Source organism: Nyctibius grandis, chromosome 4 (assembly GCF_013368605.1).
Source record: "Nyctibius grandis isolate bNycGra1 chromosome 4, bNycGra1.pri, whole genome shotgun sequence".
Lineage (NCBI taxonomy): Eukaryota > Metazoa > Chordata > Aves > Nyctibiiformes > Nyctibiidae > Nyctibius > Nyctibius grandis.
The window spans coordinates 46,123,975-46,142,466 of NC_090661.1; the positions used below are offsets into that span (position 1 = coordinate 46,123,975).

Below are 18,492 nucleotides of genomic sequence, written 5' to 3' on the forward strand. Positions count from 1 at the left end.
ACGTAGGTGGTTTTGGAAATACCTTAAAACAAACAAAAGCCAGTGGAGAGGAGGAGTTAGGGTAGATGTTTGTTCAGAACTGCTAAAATACAGCCTTGCAGGAAAAAAAAGCATTGCTTTTTTTGAACTTACGTCATAAGTATTTAGAGCTACTCTGATCTACTAGACAGACTGGGTAGCGCTAAACTGACTTTGCATGCAGCAGAACTAATAGGAAAAATAATTTACAGATTGACATTTTGCTTAACAGGAATTTCATAATGTAAATTCTTACAGCATTATCCTTCCACTTTTTATCTTAACTGAGAAGCATCCCCTCTTTGTGCTAATGCTACCTTGCTTTTGATTTGGCATGTGGGGTGTGGATACTCCCACATAATACTATTTAGATAAACTCATACAGCAACCAAATAAAAAACTCAGGCATTGACCCTTCCAGAATGAGAACTGTTTAAATTTATAGCAATTAACTTTTATGTAACATGTTTCAACTGGAGATCTCAAAGCCATTTCAAGGAAAGGACAAGTAGTATTATTACTGGATGTCCACAGGTAGAACAGAAAAAAATAATGGATGAGTTTTAAAGAACCACTTGCAAAAAACTATGGTATGTTTGAATAATGGCACAGGGCCTAATAAAAATGGTTATTAAAGGTTTACACCAATTCACCAGAAATGGGTCTAGTTTGGTAGGCTGTAAATTGGCACAACCACTTTCTGCACTGCTCTTCGGCCAAATTTCCTTTTATTCCCCTCCCTGGGTTTTCAGGACAGCCACAACCTCCAAAGCAGGCCGCCCCTCAGGGCCCCACACAGTATCACTGCACGTCAGAGCGCGACACCAACGCACCCTTATCCGGGCGCAAGGACCGAGACGCGACGGGAGCCCCTGAGGCGTTTACAACGGCACCGCGCCCAGGAGGCGCTCCGTGAGGCGCTAATCCCGAGTGCCCCGGGACGCGCCCGCCGGTGCTGGGCAGGCTGCGAGCACCGCGGGGAGGCCCCAGCGTCGCCGTAAGGGCCCACACGTCCCCGCCCCGCCCCGCCGCTCTCGCGAGATCAGCCCGCGCCTCGCGCAGCCTCCCAGCGCGCCTGCGTGGTGTCGGACCGGCCCCCGCGGCGCCCCCCCGCCTCCGGAGAGGCGGGGCGACCATGGAGTCGGGCGTGGAGGAGCTGATGCCGCGGCTACTGCCCGTGGATGATTGTGACTTGGCCGAGGACTTCGACCCCACGGTGCCTCCCAGGACGCCCCAGGAGTACCTGAAGCGCGTCCAGTAAGTGGCGGGTGGAGGGCCGAGCTCCCGCGGGCCGGGGCGGCTGGCCGGGCCCGCCGCCGTCACACCCTCCCGCCAGAGCGGCGCGGCCACCGGTGCTGCCCGGGCCGAGCTTCGCGTGTGTCGTGTCGAAAGCTACCGCTAACCTCTAGCCGCAGCCAGAAGACCTGTTTCCCCAGTGCTCCCGGTGCGGTGGGATCCCGTGCGGCATCGGGTCTAAACCCATCCGCTTTCTGCGAGGCTGCTACTTCCCCAGGGCCGCTGCCGCGCCTGCCTCGGCGGGCTCGCTGCTCCCCAGCAATCCGCGGTGGTGAGGGCTGGCCCTGCCGTTTCCCGCAGAAAGATGGGAGGTGCGGTGCTTGGCCCTCCGTGCCAGCAGCAGCAGGTGCCTCCCCAGGCCTCGCTGCGGGAAGCGTTGCCGCACTTCAGCCGAGTTAGGATGTAAGCAAGCTTCGAGGAGGCCAGAGCAGTCACGTAGAGCCTGAGAGTACTCGGTCTGTGACTTCTGTAAGAATTGCCGGTATAGCCAGTGTTTTACATTCCTGAAGATTTCTGCAGGTGCAGTGTTTCAGAGACATCCAGCATACAACCAGCTGTTACAAAAAGGAAAAAATGTAGCCACTTGATTTTGTTTTGTAGGATTGAAGCAGCCCGATGCCCAGATGTGGTCGTGGCACAAATAGACCCCAAAAAATTGAGAAAGAAGCAGACAGTAAACATTTCAGTAAGTTTGACAGCTTTTATATGTTTTGTTTTGAGAGAAAAAAAATTAAGGGGAAAGTTGTTAATAGAATGTTTGTACTAATTCTGGGGAGTGGTTGGCATAACTAAATAGCACTGCTGGATTTTAAAAGCATCTACAGAATTAACTGTCTCAGTCTGAAGAAACACCTGTTCAGCTGCTGGCTAACAGCAGTCTAAGTGATTTAAATTGGTAATATCCATACTATTTGATACACAGCAGACTATTTTACTGCCTGATGTAATCAAATGTTGCATTAAATTTTACAAATATTTAATCGTAAAACCTGCATAAACTTTAGAGGAAAGATACTCCATACTTATATTTACATTTAAACATGTATCTAGGGTAAGGGTAGTAAGTGCAGCTAAGCTTCACTGAAGTTAAGATGAAACTCTAGCACCACTTCTTTCCTTTTTGGTGGAATGTTTTACTGGAATTTTTCCTTACTGCCCAAGCAGATTTTTCTGTTGTCACATTGCCTTGCCAGCTTGGTTTTTAATCTGCTTTCAAATAGTTCAAGAGAGCAAGTTTGCCCTTCTCTAGTGAGAACTGTGTAATCTGAAATTTTACAATGAGATTGTTAAAGAAAAGTTTCTAGTACTGACATATGGGCCATGTAACTTCTATGACCATTGTTTTCATTTGTCTCATCTCTTTGTAGTGGCATTCTTAAACATTTCTAGAAAGATTTTTTTTTTTTAAACTATCACTTTCATGCTGATCTTCAAAGAGGTTATATCTACTTAACGGTCAGAGTTAATTTTCTAGAAGATACTTTTGTGGTCTTCTGTCTTTCTCAACTTATCATCTTGGCAAGTAGAGCACCTAAGATTCATAGAATCTGCCCAAGATAAGGAAACAGCACCCGGCTTCTTATAAACAGGGAAATTAAGGCAAAACAATTGCTAAAAAGAAGACCTTAAATAATGCTTTTACGTTGTGTTTTGGATACTTAGTTTTCCTTCTTATTTGCATACGGGAAGAGTCAAACAGGAGAAATTTTGTCTTGTTAAGTCAGTCTTGGATGTGGTCATGAAATTACCTTTCTTAAATGAAGATTTAAAGGATACTGCGTACCTGATAGCAGACATTTATTGATTCTCTTGCTCTTAAGGATTCTTCTTAATTATTGCTAGTGTTTTCTTAGATTTCTGGATGTCAGCCTGCTCCTGAAGGATACTCTCCAACGCTGAAGTGGCAGCAGCAGCAAGTAGCCAATTTTTCAGCTGTTCGTCAGGTACAAAATAGTGTGTGTGAGGGGACTTGTCCTGTCTAGATAGAATGCATCTGTGCTTTACGGGGGATAACCTTATATGTATTATCACAGAATCACAGAATGTTAGGAACTGGAAGGGATCTCGAAAGATCATCTAGTCCAATCCCCCTGACGGAGCAGGATTACCTGGATCATATCACAGAGGAACGCATCCAAGCGGGTTTTGAAAGTCTCCAGAGAAGGAGACTCCACAACCTCTCTGGGCAGCCTGTTCCAGTGTTCGGTCACCCTCACCATAAAGAAGTTTTTCCTCATATTTATGTGGAACCTCCTGTGTTCCAGCTTGCACCCATTGCCCCTTGTCCTGTCAAGGGGTGTCACTGAGAAGAGCCTGGCTCCATCCTCATGACACTTGCCCTTTACATATTTAGAAACATTAATGAGGTCACCCCTCAGTCTCCTCTTCTCCAAGCTAAAGAGACCCAGCTCCCTCAGCCTCTCCTCATAAGGGAGATGTTCCACTCCCTAATCATCTTCATGGCTCTGCGCTAGACTCTCTCTAGCAGTTCCCTGTCCTTCTTGAACTGAGGGGCCCAGAACTGGACACAATATTCCAGATGTGGCCTCACCAGGGCAGAGTAGAGGGGGAGGAGAACCTCTCTTGACCTGCTAACCAAACCCCTTCTAATACACCCCAGGATGCCATTGGCCTTCTTGGTCACAAGGGCACACTGCTGGCTCATGGTCATCCTGCTGTCCACTAGGACCCCCAGGTCCCTTTCCCCTACGCTGCTCTCCAACAGGTCTGTCCCCAACTTGTACTCATACATGGGGTTGTTCTTGCCCAGATGCAGGACTCTACACTTGCCCTTGTTATATTTCATTAAATTTCTCCCCGCCCAACTCTCCAGCCTGTCTAGGTCTCTCTGAATGGCTGCGCAGCCTTCTGGTGTGTCAGCCACTTCTCCCTGTTTGGTGTCATCAGCGAACTTGCTGACAGTGCACTCTATTCCCTCATCCAAGTCATTAATGAATATATTGAATAGTACTGGTCCCAGTACCGACCCTTGAGGGACTCTGCTAGACACAGGCCTCCAAATTATGGAAATGTTATGACTTTATGGTAGGACAGATGTTTGTAGGCAAATGTTTTAAGTTCTTGAAAAAGAATTGAGTATATACTGTGGGGCTTTTAAACCTCTGATAAAACTCTTGAGAGAGTCATCTTTAAAAAAAAAACCTTCTTCTTCAAAAATATCTGTCTGTATTTAGATTAAATGATATGGAGTACCTGAGGGAGGACAAAAATCTCTATGATGTTATGCAGTTATATTAAAACCTAGTGCTAGCATGAATGTTCTGCAGAACTCAACATTAACTGAAAAAAAAGTGGATTCTCTCCCACCAGAAGATTCACATACATAGAACATGCTGCCTATTTAGGATGCTGTTGATAGGGGTGGCACCCATTATGAGGGGAAATAGTGATTTGGTAAAATGTATTTGTAAGGTTGTAGTGTTAGCCCAGACTTAAATCTTTCCTACCACATTTGCACCCTGGTCTTAAATAACAGAACAAAAACAGAGAACTGAGCAGTCTCTCTCTCTATCCACAGTTCGAACAGGGTGAAATGCACAACATAATAAACATGTAGGTAGAGATCATTTATGACTCCAGTACTGCAGAAGGCATGTTTACAATGCACTGATACTGCATTGTAGGAGTACCTCAAGTAACTGAAGTATAATGAACTGCACTGAAGCTGCTGTAGTACTGAACTTTCCATTTACCCTGTTTTTTCAGGGAAGTAAATCAGTGAAGGTGGAGATCTGTACTACTACATCTACATTGTAACCATTAACTGAGCTAGCCCCTATTTCTACAAGGCATCACACTACATACTGTATATTAGGCGTAATCTAAGGTTTTAGTAGAACTAAGGAAACTGACACCTAAAGGCATTAATTCACTGTACAGATATTTCTTTTATACACAAATCAGTTGTCCTCTCATCTGTGCCAGAATTAACAGTGAAGTATGCAAATATCCTAAAAAATATTTAAGAGAAAAAAGAGCATCAGAAGGCATTTGTTCAAACACTATGCATCAGCTACTGTTACTTAAGAGCAGTTTTAGTGGTCATTTTTACTACTACAATAACAACTGCATTGGGGGAAAAATTTCTTCTGTTACAAAAATTTACACCTCTGTACAGGAAACTGTCCAGCAGGCCAATTTGTCCCTGTCAGGTAGAAGAAATATACTAGGTAAGCACACTTGCCTTCTTTCTAACAGTTCTGTAGACATCTGATACAGATACAGACCACCGTTGGAAGCAGGGTGTTGGCTTTATGTGTGCTTTTGGACTAAATGAAATTTTTTTTTCTCAAGCTTGTTATACCAAGAAAAGTCTAGAAGAATATTAAAGCTTATTACCTCAACTTTATGTAGCAGACTTTAAAATTCCTTCAGCTTTAACTTTACTTCCAAAAACCCAGCATAAGCAACTTAGTTACATTTATACTAAGAGGCATGGGAAATATTTAGCCAGTTATGCCTCTACTGATTATAGAACATCATAAAATATACTTTTTACACATTTTAAGAATAATGAAGAGCAGTTATGGCTAGGATAAAATAACTGCAAAGTTAAACTGTGATATGACTTTGTTTTAATTACTCAGAGCCTGAACAAGCACAGAAATCACTGGCGGTCACAACATTTGGACAGCAATGTTACTCTGGTGAGTAGAGTTCATAACAGAGCTATGGCTTTTTTCCAGTCATCAAATCCATGGTTAATTTTGCTTTACAGTTTAACGCAACAACTTGTGAATATTATCAAGTCTTTTCTTCAGTGTCTTCAAGACAGCAATATTTCACAGTTTTCATTTATTTTTATTTACTTCAGCCAAAATCAGAGGATGAAGAAGGCTGGAAGAAGTTCTGCCTGGGTGAAAAAGTGTTCTCAGAAATAGATGCACTATCTGATAATGAAAGTCTAGGAATTGATTACATAAAGGTGAGTATAGGACTTCTATCTGATTCTCAGCTGCTATTTTCAAGAATAACTGCCAGAAACAACCCTACTGTTTATTACCACTTTGGGCTAAATAGAAAGTAGGCTCTCTGGTGAGCCCAGAAAGCCCCATTTTTGTTCCCTTTTAAGTGGAAACTGAGCAAAGCAGAGAACAAGTCTATCCCTTCTGTCAAAAAGTTGAAGAATGCTTTCATCTGTTATCAGCTAAAGTGCACTACTTTGTTGCTCACTGAACTGAAGGGAAAGCTTTCTGCATAGTCTGCTTCAGTGTTTTGTGGAATGGTGATGCGGTTCTTCTCCTCATACATGCCGCCCTACAAACATGGCCTTCACTGCACCATTTTGAAAAAACAAAACTTTAACAAATAACAGGAAAAGCGAGGTTCTTTGATACCAAGTTTGACTGGACCTTATCTTTAACTTGCTTGAAGATTTTTTTAGTAGATTTCAAAACTCAGAACAGACTTTCAAATCACTACAAATGTCTGAGCATCAAGTTAAAATGTTAGTATGTTCTAAATTAGAAAAAAATGTATATGATAATGTCTGCATTTTCCAACTTGATTTTTTTCAGGTCGGCTTTCCCCCTTTGCTAAGTATTGTAAGCAGAATGAATCAGGTAAGCCTACCTCTTAGAATAGTGACATTGCATAAGTCATTATTTCTCATATTCTATCTGTTGTCTTATCTATTTTTCTGTGCTAGGGTAGGCAATTGTTTATTACAGCTGCTATTCATTGTACTCTTACAAGGAAAACACATAATCATTATCTCGCCTTCAGCTACAAACAACTTTACTAGTGAACATTTATCATGACTAGTTTTAAGAATGTTTTGTCCTTGTAATTTCTCTACAGAACATTTAATGTTTGAATTTTTGCTGAATGCCCCATTAGGTGCTGGACAGCATTTTACGATTTCTTATTTAGTGTTTTTAAGTGCAGTCCTTCAACTTGATTGTGAACTCTTACGTACTTTGCAAGGCTAAAAGAATCACACTTAACCTTTCCTTTACTACTATATTTCCCACTAGCCACCTTTATATATAAACAACCAGTGTGATGCCTCTTTCCTAATCTGCAGCTACTTATCCGTAACTTTTTGTTAACACAAAAAATTACTTCATTTTATATAAAGTTCTTTCCAGGAACTGGTGCTTTAACACTTACTTTACCCTTACATGTAACTTCAACCTGGAACAAATACCATATAGTATCACAGTGGAGTAGAAATGCATGTGTATATTTTAAAAAAAAAATCATATTCCTTTATATATAATACAATCCTTTGGGTAGAAGGACAGCAGAACAAAACATTGCAGGTATTGTATTGTCTCTTTCTGTTCCTCTTTTGAAGGCAACTGTAACCAGTGTCTTAGAATACCTGATAAGCTGGTTTGGAGAGAAAAAATTTACTCCAGAACTGGTAATTTTTAATTTATTCTAACTATTTGCACATGAATGTATTAAACAATGGATACATTGTTCATAGGTTTCTATGAAATTATTTTAGTTTCTAAAGAGTTCTCTAGATGCGTGTGTCATATTCAGTTACGTTCAAAACTTTGATTAGATACCAAAATGAGTATTCACAGAACTTTTTGGAAGGCTAACTACAAAACATAACAGATACAGATCTATCAAGTACTGCCAAAACCCCCTCCCCTTTTTATTGCTCCCCACACTAACTTAAACCACAAGGTTAGATGAGTATCAGTGGTGGAGAGAGAAGAGGGTCAGACTGCAACAGCTTTGGTTCTGACCAGTTTAAGCTATCAGGGCGCTGCACACTGTATTTACCGACTCCTCCATTTTAGTTTGGAGATGCATGACAGTGTGCTGGCAAAGACATGTTTAATCTTTCCACACGCAGCACAGACCAGAAAGCTTAGCTGCATTAGTGTAGTGACAAATCAAACCTAATAAGAAATTCTGATTGACAGGGTACATTAGCATGGAGTTTGGCCACAACTAGATTGACTAGCTACGTAATGGCATCGTATCTAGAAAAGACTTTGGTGGATGCATCTCATCTCATTCAGGACCACAAAGCAAGACAATAATGAAAAATTACTTCCATAATACTAAACCCAGTTTCACAATTTTTTAGTCACTTAAAGGTCTGTCATGTTCTGTCCTTTTCTGTAGGGCTGTTTTCTATTTAACCAGTATGCTGCAGAGAATGTGCACATTGACTTAGTTTATTCCCATAATGAAAGCCACTAGATGCTGGAATTAAATTATTAAGTTAGACTGGTAGCAGAGGTTACGTTTGTAAGAATGCAGTAGAATTCAATGAAGTAAAATGCAAAGGACACGTTTTCACAGTGGTGCAAATCTTAAAGCTGATCTAACAGCATTAATTCCACAAAGATATGACTTGACACATTCACTCTTCAGGAATGTTGTTCCACAGTTTGTGAAGTTAAAAATTAATAGCCAAGTAATCTTTAGATATTACTAAAATAATCCTTCCCTCAGACTTTTAATAGTGTAAGCTGTATTAATTTATATCTTGACCCATATTCCAAAAAACACCAGGAAATCCAGGAGTACTGCTCACAAGAAGCTTATCTAGAGGCACAAAATTCTACTGTGTAGTGTCTAATTTGGCTTTCAAATGTTTCAATTCTGGCAGTAGCACTTAAATGCCACTTTGTTTTGAGACCTACACTCCAGGCCTACTAACAAGAACTGCATGAAACTTCAAGGAAATGCTCATAATTAAAACTTTGTTATTTGAATTCACACAGGGTAGATGGCTTTATGCACTGTTGGCATGCCTTGAAAAACCTTTGCTACCTGAAGCTCACTCCCTTATTCGACAGCTGGCAAGACGATGCTCAGAAGTCAGAGTACTAGAGGTAAGATTTAATGCAACATTGCGCAAAGGACTTGCTGAAGTTAGCAAATTATTAGGAGGATGATTTTTCAGTTCTTGAAGTCTTAGTAAGTAATTTTTCATGTCCTAAGTTTGTTCAAGAACAAAGGCAAAACTACAAGCACGTAACAGCTTTTCTGTTTGACACAGGTAACAAAAGAACTGTTCTAATATTTATTTCTCTTTCAGGAGAACAAGAATGAAGAACAAATATCAGCTCTGAACTTGATAATCTGCTTAGTTAGCAGGTAATGCAACTTACATACCTAAAACAGTAAAGTATGTCCAGAATAAATGTGTGATTACTCTTGTCCTAACCTAGATTCTTTTAAAGTGGAAGTCAATTAAAGTATCCTGGGCCTGTGTAGCAAATATACTTGGCTAAAAGAACTTAAGATAAACCTAAGAGTAAAGTAAGCTTATTGGTTTCCTCAGATGAGCCCCCTGAACTGCAAAGCTGTAATTATGATACAAATGCTGAAAGAAGAGCTAGAAAGCAAGGAGTCTAAGAACTCAGAGCAAAGTAAGGAGTATGTTGCATTAGAGGTTTCTTAATTCTCCCACTTTCTTCACTAGGTACTTCGATCAACGTGACTTGGCTGATGAGCCTTCCTAGACTGTTTTGAGAATATCAAGTATTTTGCATTGCCATAGTACAAACAGCATTATCAGAGTTAACAGCAAGACACTGCACTGTTCAGACCTGAAGTACTATACAACCCCTTCAGAACACCTTCACTATAAGGCATTTGGGACAGCTATGAACAACTTCAGCTGAGCTTTAGCATGAGATTGTCAATGTCTCCGGTATCATCATCACCATCATCGTAAAACGGTCAATAAAGTGTCTGGCATCATCTCTTTCAAGCTACTGTTTCTGTAAACTACATTCTTGGTTAGAAATTTCTGCCATCTGAGCAATCCTGTGGACACTGCTATTAGGTGAAGTCTGAGGTTACATTACAAATGATTGTTCTTTATCTAACATGCACCTATTGAGGGCTTTTTTAATAAAATTGAAGCATTTTAAAGAGTGTTCTTAAACATTGTGGCTTTTCTCATTCTTCACGCTATTTAACAGCAGCCTTACTGTAGAAGTCTACACAGCTAGGGCTGGATGTGTTTTTTCAAGGTTTGGTTCCTGAGCTTAAACAACTGCTAAGCAGTTCAACTATAACCAGTAAGTTACTGAAACAATTATTTTAGTAAAACATAAAAATTATTACTTCCTGAGAAAGTAATACTATTTTCCAGTAAACAGTTGCAGAAACCAGTGAAAACTGCACAGCTGTATTCAATGCTTTTAATAGAAGCATTTATTAAACAATCTTGACAAATACATTAGCTTGCCTGTTTATATATTTAACATGGAGTCCTTTGCCAAGAGTATCAGCATCTGCTTGGTACATACATATCTTCAGCAATTAAAAATCCATGTTAAAGGAACTATGAATTCTGCTGATAGCAGCAAATTCATACACAGTATTAATTGACATCTGCTGGCTGTATATTGTAGAATTTAAGTCCCTTCCCTCACTATTAAAAATAACCATTAACCACAATCAGTTATTGATAAACCTTTAATATGTCTTTGAATGATTGGCACTTTTGCATCTGAAATGGTAGTCTTAAATGTCAAGTGAAAAATCAAAGTGAATTACAGTAACTACTAGAGTTTTAACTCTGGAGATGCAAGTAACAATGATTCTGTATATGCTGATACTGAATGTCTGCCACACTGCAAATGCCTAAAATGTGATGACATTGAAATGTCCATCTATTAGACATACAGCACAAGTTATTTCTAGTCTCTTCAGTAACATGTTGAAAAAGGCATGTTGAAAGCAGGATGAGTTGGCAACTGAAGAACCCATGAAATGCAAGAATACTAGTTAGCTAATTCTCTAGCCCTACATTTTCAAACAAATTGAGTTATAAAGGCAAACAACCACAGCCTCCCTATACACTACCAGTGTAAGAACCCAGCGTTTTCAATCAGTCAAACAGCTGAACCCCCGAGTACCATACTACTGTAGTTACTTTCATCTTTGCTAGTTCTATAAACAGTGGGACAGCATTCTGCTAGTTCAAGTTCTGCTCTAGATGTTTCCTAGAGCTGTCCAGTTATTCAGCTACAACAAATCTGAACTAGCATTCACAGCACCTGAAAAGATCAGAATTTGGTCACAGTTTAAGTATAATAAACCCCTGGTTATCACCTGTATAATCTATAGCTTGCCAGCTTGTAACAGCTATCTAAAAAGACTTGATCCATTATAAACTTCAGACCTTCCCTAGAGCTTAGCTTCCACTGTTCTTGCCCACCATGCAACTGGACAACATACACTTCTCCCAACACAGAAGGTAGGTAGTTACAACAGTCAATCAAAGGTGCTATTTTAACATGTTAGGCTTTTCTAGTTAGCCTGTTGTTTACTGCTCTCAAAGTAGGAAGTGAATCACAATCACAAGGCATTCTCACACTTCTGAATAAACACCCTAAGTTTCTACTGTGATTCATTTGAAGTGTAAGGCCTGAACCTGCCAACAGAAAAGTCTTACAGCAAAATTCATTAAAAGTTTTAACAAGATGTTTTCATGCTTACCTACAGCAAGATAAGTATTGTTATGCAAATCTTGTAACAAGTAGTATCTAGCAAACCCCAGTGTCCTCAAGAGTCCTGGTGATGTCTTTATAGCTTCTTGCAGGCCTAATCATCTTCCTGCACACACTCATTACAGAAGTGAGTTGTAGCTAGCAATTAAAAACAATTATGTTAATATTGAGTTTATGCAAAACAAGTGAAAACAAATTTCCTTTTTTAGCCATTACAGATGACCTTAGCTGTAAAGTTACTCTGACACAAAAAGCAGCTGCTAATTTTAGGGAGGCAGGAGAAACTGTTTAACTATGTAGATATAAGTTCTCTTTTCTACTGCCCCGTATCATTCGAACAAAGGAACTAAGCCTCCACTGAACACAGTTAATGAAGGCTGTTGGTTCATGTGCTAATGGCTTCCTCCAAAAAAGACAAAAGCAATTGCTGCCTCACAGTTCAGAGTGAATAGGGAAAGGTAGCAGTTGGGCATTCATGTTAGGTGACACAAAACACATTAGTTTCTTATTTCAATTTAGTCTTGGTCAGGCTTTTACTCTGTTCTCAAAACATGCCTCTGGGTCTTCCATATGTGCTGTTTTGGTAATTGAAATATTTTGCTGAAAACTTCTGAGTAGACAGTTCTTACTGTGTGGACAGTAATACCTTGGTATAGAATAAATTTCATACCACGATACAAGGATAGTGTTAAGTTATTTTGATGAACATTTATTATGCGTTTTGGAATTGTGCTGCACACTGCTATAATTTACAAGCTACATCCAAAGCTAAACGAAGATACTGAATCCACACACAAAAAGATTTTTAAGGTAGATACCCAGATTGGAATGTGCTCTACATCTTCTGTATCATCACCTGAAATTTACCTGCAAAGAAAAAGCAAAGTCAGATCAAAGTATTACCTTTAGAGTTATTTTTCCAAGTAATTATTTTCTTGCAATCATTTTGTCAAAAGAAATAGTAAGGAACATTTCAATCTTACAATTTCATTGTGAACAATCTAGCCATTATTTAAATTTAGCGTTTAAATTTAACTCCAGCTGAACAGCTTTTTCGTTCTTTTTGTTTGTTTGTTTAAGCTGATCCACGTCCCACATCACAACAGTTTTGTCAGCTAAATTTTAAATTTGTGTAACATCTGTGGAAATTTTTAAATCCACCTTAAGCAGCTTGGGTAGTTTACAGTGGACTTCACTCACTAACTTTCCTAATGACATCTGTAGAGAAAGAGCATGTATCTAGTTGGTTTTATCTTCATTTTTTCAAATAGCCTTCTGGACTTACATCCTTATGCATTTGATGCTTCCAAATGTAAATACTTTTTATTTTTCCTTTCCACTCAATACAGTTCACCCTGTGTCAGTATTTTCTAAACACTAAAGCATTTACTGACAAGCCATATCCTGAAGTTCATATCGACTCCTATGGCCCAGCAGCTTCAAACTAATCCCACCTTGATAAATGCTTATACAGTGATGAAGTCAGTAAGGAAAGTTACCAAGTGAGCTAATAGTTGAATACTCCAAGAACTACTTACATGCAGGCATGGATGAAACTTCAGCTGTGACAATACTCTTTATTCCCAAATTCGATAGGCCTCCTCTGATTAGTCCACAAGTAAATGCTAAATACTAAATATAAAAGTTGCACTTTAAATAAGTGTCACAGGTGAAGCTTGTTGCTAAAGATTGAAACTAAGTACTTAAGAACAAGACTTAACACTTGGACAATATAAAACTATGGAGTTTGTTACTGTGCTTGAGAGACTTCGTCATGTCTCTAATGATAAAAGCTCCGATATTTGGTACAGCAGAGCTCACAATACAGATTTCGCTTGTTAGAAGCACTATCTTCAGTCACTTATTTCTATTTCCATTAAACCTGTAGGAACTTAATATCCTTAAAACAATTACTCCTGAGACTTGGCTGAAATTAGCAACTGCTATTAAAGTCAACGAAGGAGAAACAGTCCAAGATAGCACAGGCCGCATCTTAGAATACAAGGGCCTGCAGATATTTAGAATATTTATTGCAAAACAGAAGAAACACCTCACCAAACACCAAAAAAAATCCCAAGGACAGTATCCTGCAACTGTGATGATTAAGAAGATCAAGAATTAAGAAACCATAAAATGGAACTGAATGCCCCATTTCTTACATCCACCTGAACCAAAGTGCTTTACAAGAAGTTCTGCAGAGGCACTGATTTCACTTACTTAAACTATTACTCTAACTCAGCATCTACACTCAAAGCTATTTTTAATTGGTGGAAGATCTTTCTGAATGTTCAAATAATCTCTGAAGCTTGTTCTAGGTAAAAAATAGCATCTTCCAAATAAGTTTTGGAAATGTTAAAAAAGCTTCTGAAAGCATATGCTTTCCAAAGTGAAAGAGTTTGTGTGATAGTGGCAGATAGTGACAGACCAGCTCCTACCATCAAGTAACTCCAACATGAGAACAGCAAGTTTCAGAATGCCTATGACCCTTTCTTGAACCATAAATCAAATCCACTGTTCTGAAAAAAGCATTTCTAAAAAGAACAGGTTTTGGAGACTAAACTTTAGCTGCCCTTTTGAAGAGTTTGTATCCATTCAATTACAAAATTTAAAGTTATTATTAATAGATCCAAGATAATTCAAATCAAACTGGTAGATCCCATGGATAAAACTGAAGAGTACCTTTGGTGCATGTTCTAAATACTGCTTTCCTGCAGACATTTGTGTCAAGAGACGAAATTTATTGTCTTGAAGGACATAAATACCCTGTTTTTTTAAAAAAAAAAAAAGTTTTTTAGTTGCATATGCGGTAACATGTAATCAACATTTTATGTGAAGCAATTTGATTTGTAGATAAAATATGAATGTTTTCAGGTTGAAAACTGAAATTTTAGATTAAGGTATATGCAATTTAAGTTTAAATTGTATTATTTACTTACATGAAATATCAAAACAAAATAAAAGGCACTTAATTTTGAGTTTACAAAAAAAACCCTAGATAATGATATGATCAGTTAACCTAAAAAAATCTTTATTTACATTCTTCTTGGAAGAGTCCTTCCAGTGCTCAGAAACAATAGTTCCATATTACAAAGTCTTTGGTAATGTATCAAATGCATGCTGATTTTTACATTCAAATATTAATCTTCATTTGGTGTGCAATTCACTATTCTGATTCTCAAATTCAGCGAGAATTACCTTTAATAGCAATACAGGCAACAACACGCAGCAGGTGATAAAAGTCTAGTGTTTTCTACATTACAATTTTTTTCCACAATATGCATTTTAACAAGTATGAACACAGTATAGCTTAATCTACACCTGTCATTTTCATTTCTTTGCTAATGACTGTGCTACTTCAGAACTTCATAACTCTTGAAATTAAATTAAGGCTGCATATACAATTGAGACCTAAGCTCAATACTGCAGCTTTCTTTGAATTCGAAAACTGATTTCTAAGGTAATTATCATCAGTTAAAGTTATTACTTGATAAACAGCTCACCGAAAAATAAGTGTGCCATTTTATTTGGCACAATCCTTGTACAAATACTCTTGTTCCTACTTTGATACAACAGGAAAATGGCTATAAGAAAACCAAGTCCTTCAAAAGGAAAAAGATTTTTTACTCTAGTAAAATGGCTCCTTAAATTATTTTGATCTTGCTTTAAGAACTGTGGCTATTGATATAGAAAAGGCCATACATACACGGCAATGTCATCAACATGCAAATCTGGGAAGTTTTTCAGCTGTTTCTTATACAAGCATGTTCAGTAGAGTGCACTGTCTCAACTGCTGAAAACTAAATATTTTTTAAAACAAAAAAATTTACTTCAAGGCAGCTATTCTATTTAAATAGATGTGAAGACAGCAATATCACTGTCACTAGTTTTCTACTACAATTTCTTGGAAAATACATCAAAAAGTTCCTGTTTAAGTGTTAATCAACTGTAACCGTTACTGTCCTGTCAGTTTGTAACTCTGCAACAGCGGACATGACATTCAAAGCATTTAGTCTTTTCAAACAGGTTGGCGATAAAGACATCACAAGCAATTATTACACTGTATTCTGAAGCTACATGCTACAGGAAGCTCAAAACCTGCTTTTTTAACAAAAGAAATAAAGAACACATTCGGTTTCTTAGAGGTCATTCATTCTAGACCAAGAAAAACAAAAAAATGCGCTAGTAACTCAAAACTGTTACTGATTCTGTAAGCTAAATCTTATTCTACAGCTTTAGTACCTGATGATTAGTCCTTAGGTTATCTATTTGTTTTTTGAATACAGTTGTCCAAAAATCTTTGCAAATGAACTTCATAATATCTAATTCATCCTTGAACCTGGCAGTATCTTTTGTAAACCTAAGAGATAAGTAGAGAAATATATCAATAATGAAGGTATACACAACTTGACCAAATAAACAGAAAAAGAAAATAAAAAAGGGTACTATGCAACATTATTTTTGAGGCTGTTATAAAAATTAGTTCTCCAACCATTGTTCAGTATCATTCTAGCATCACTCTGCGTTCATCAAGTATTTTAACTTAAGAGAAACATTGTCTTAATACTTGTCACATGACAGCAGAGTAAATGGTTTTAATTATACAATTATTAAAGACAGTCGAAGTACAGAAAGATGCAAAGCACTCCACCAGTTTTCTCTTAAACTGAATGTCTAAATAGAAGATAAACAAAAAGCTCACACCTATACTACTGCTTGGAAGGAGTCCTTCAAATATGCAAAAAAGCACTAACACATAGGAACAAACATGTAAAACTTGTTCCTGTTTCCCAAGAAGGAACCTCTTTCTCTTATTTCAGAATTCGCTCCCTTTATCCTCCTCCATGGTCTTTATCTAGCACTAAAGCACCACTTTGTTGAACGGAAGGAGGACTTCAGAAGCTCAAGTCTCCACACGACCTCAGAATGAGGGCGCTGAAGCTGGATGTGCAGCAAGTCATCGTGCATCCCCAAAGGGCCTGGGGAAACAAGGAGGCAACGTGCTCGGTCGCGAAATTCCAAGGACTGAGAGTGTTTTAGAAAAACGAAATAGACTACCCAATCATAAAATTATGTTTAAGAAAGAAATTAGAAAGAGAAGAAGATCATGAAGCGTACCATCAGTAAAAAACATGCAAAAGTAGGTCTACAAAAAGGGCAATTAAAAAAGATTATAAGTATTAAAAGTAACCATATACCCTGACTCAGTTTTCATGACGGAAAGCACTGGGAAAATACATACTCCAAAACTGTCCTGTGGTATTCAAACACAGGTCCTCGCAAGAATGAGATATCAAAGGAGAGGATGCGAGAACGCATAGCAAGAGGAACACATCCGCAGCATAACCCTCTGTCCACCCAAAGCAGCTTTCCACCGAGCGGGCGGACACACCTGGCCCCAGCAGGCCGGGATGGAGGGTGCGTGGGCCCTCGCCGGGCAGACGCAGGGGAAAACCCCCGAGGACGAGCAACGCCCGCCGACCCCGGGAGCAGGAAGAGAAGCGGTGCAAGGGGCCGGCAGCAGCGGGGACTCACCTCTCGATCAGCCCCTGCCCGACGCGGAAGCCCATGCTCTCCAGCTTGCTGGTGCAGCGCCCGTTCTCCTGCAAGACACAAGGCGGCGCCGCCGCCGCTTTAACCCGGCCGCTGCCCGGCGGCCCCCAGGGCGGCCCCGGCCCCACTCACCCCTTCGCCCTGCTCGGCGGCGCGGTACAGCCCCGCCACCATCTCGTTGTGCAGCAGCAGGAAAAGCGCCTCGTCCGCCATCTCCGCTCCGCAGCGGGACTCCCCGGCGCCGCAGCAACGGCCAGCTACCGCAGGGGCCCGCCGCCACCGCCCCGCCCCTTCCGGCTGGGGAGAGGGCCGGGGCGTGCGGCGGGCCGGGCCTTCTCAGTCTCTCATGCTCCGACCGAGGCGGAGCGGCGCAGCAGCGGCGGCCTGACTGGTTCTCCCCGTCGGGGAGCCGCTCAGCGTTCCCGCCCGCCGCCGCCTGGCGCTGGCTAAAGCCTCTCCTGAGGCGGAAAAGGGCCTTTTAACGTTATCGCTTTCCAGATCCCGGTGCCCCGGGCGGTGTCGCGAACCGAGGCTGCACAAGGGAGTGCCGTGAAGGGGGACCGGAGCTGGGGAGCTGCCCCCCGCCCGCCGTACTGCTGAGGGTCGAAAAGGGGTGGCGGGTGGTCGTGGGTTTTTTATTGCCTTCAGAACGTCACTTCCCGCTGCTGTGAAGCTGCAGCGGACTCCGCGCCTGGGGGCTCACCCCGGCCTCTGCACAGAAACGGCACCGCCCACCCGGCGGGGAAGGGCGCAGCTAAAACCCCCGCCACGCCAGGCGTCAGGAACAACGCCCAGAAACGGAGTTGTACAGCCGCTACACGGAGAGCCGGCTGGCGCAGCCCAAGCCACGAAGCTTCGGGTGACGGGCGGGAGGCGCCAGCGCACGCGCGCGGCCGCCCGTGAGGCCGCTGCCATCCCCCCCGCCCTGGCCTACGCGCCACAGGGCGGCGCACCAGCCCTCAGTAATGTCCCTGCCTATTGGCTCGCCTGGAGCGGCGGCCCCTGTAGCAGAGCGGTGATTGGCCCCGCCCGAACCGCCTGCGTGCTGTCCTGTCGGCCCCATAGAGAGTGGGAAAGTAGGATGCGTCCTGGGTGGGTGGGGATAAACGTCCTCGACGTGGCTTTCTGATTGGGCTGCGGGAAATTGACGAGTGAGTTCTCGTTAGCT

General features: G+C 40.9%; 2 protein-coding genes across 4 annotated transcripts; one reads left to right on the forward strand and one right to left on the reverse strand.

Moving 5' to 3' along the window:
• The first annotated feature begins 1,109 nt into the window (after positions 1-1,109).
• On the forward strand, positions 1,110-10,201 carry GEMIN2 (gem nuclear organelle associated protein 2). 2 transcript variants are annotated; one of them, XM_068399204.1, is made up of 10 exons: positions 1,110-1,275; positions 1,915-1,999; positions 3,168-3,257; positions 5,922-5,981; positions 6,149-6,259; positions 6,852-6,896; positions 7,634-7,702; positions 9,030-9,140; positions 9,347-9,405; positions 9,734-10,201. In XM_068399204.1, the coding sequence occupies exons 1-10, from the start codon at positions 1,154-1,156 to the stop codon at positions 9,771-9,773; spliced, it is 792 nt and encodes a 263-aa protein (XP_068255305.1). In that variant the 5' UTR covers positions 1,110-1,153; the 3' UTR covers positions 9,774-10,201. The 2 variants fall into 2 exon arrangements, with proteins under 2 accessions (XP_068255305.1, XP_068255306.1); XM_068399205.1 differs by lacking the exon at positions 3,168-3,257.
• A 306-nt stretch (positions 10,202-10,507) lies between these two features.
• On the reverse strand, positions 10,508-17,609 carry TRAPPC6B (trafficking protein particle complex subunit 6B). Of its 2 annotated transcripts, XM_068398891.1 has the most exons (7): positions 17,457-17,609; positions 17,307-17,374; positions 16,014-16,131; positions 14,454-14,537; positions 13,313-13,406; positions 12,593-12,641; positions 10,508-11,912 (listed from the first exon to the last, which is right to left on the reverse strand). In XM_068398891.1, exons 1-6 carry the CDS (start codon positions 17,535-17,537, stop codon positions 12,610-12,612), a joined length of 477 nt encoding a protein of 158 aa, XP_068254992.1. In that variant the 5' UTR covers positions 17,538-17,609; the 3' UTR covers positions 10,508-11,912; positions 12,593-12,609. The 2 variants fall into 2 exon arrangements, with proteins under 2 accessions (XP_068254992.1, XP_068254991.1); XM_068398890.1 differs by lacking the exon at positions 10,508-11,912 and having other exon boundaries at positions 12,458-12,641.
• Between the last annotated feature and the right edge of the window lie 883 nt (positions 17,610-18,492).

Bases quoted from the DNA above. Each gene is read 5' to 3' on its own strand.
- TRAPPC6B (XM_068398891.1), bottom strand. From the start codon at position 17,537: ATGGCGGACGAGGCGCTTTTCCTGCTGCTGCACAACGAGATGGTGGCG. The intron at 16,132-17,306 runs GTGAGTCCCCGC...CTTATCTCTTAG, and splicing joins GGGCAGGGGCTGATCGAGAG to GTTTACAAAAGATACTGCCA. The intron at 14,538-16,013 runs GTACTAAAGCTG...TTAAAAAAACAG, and splicing joins ACCTAAGGACTAATCATCAG to GGTATTTATGTCCTTCAAGA.
- GEMIN2 (XM_068399204.1), top strand. From the start codon at position 1,154: ATGGAGTCGGGCGTGGAGGAGCTGATGCCGCGGCTACTGCCCGTGGAT. The intron at 2,000-3,167 runs GTAAGTTTGACA...GTGTTTTCTTAG, and splicing joins AGCAGACAGTAAACATTTCA to ATTTCTGGATGTCAGCCTGC. The intron at 3,258-5,921 runs GTACAAAATAGT...TTAATTACTCAG, and splicing joins ATTTTTCAGCTGTTCGTCAG to AGCCTGAACAAGCACAGAAA.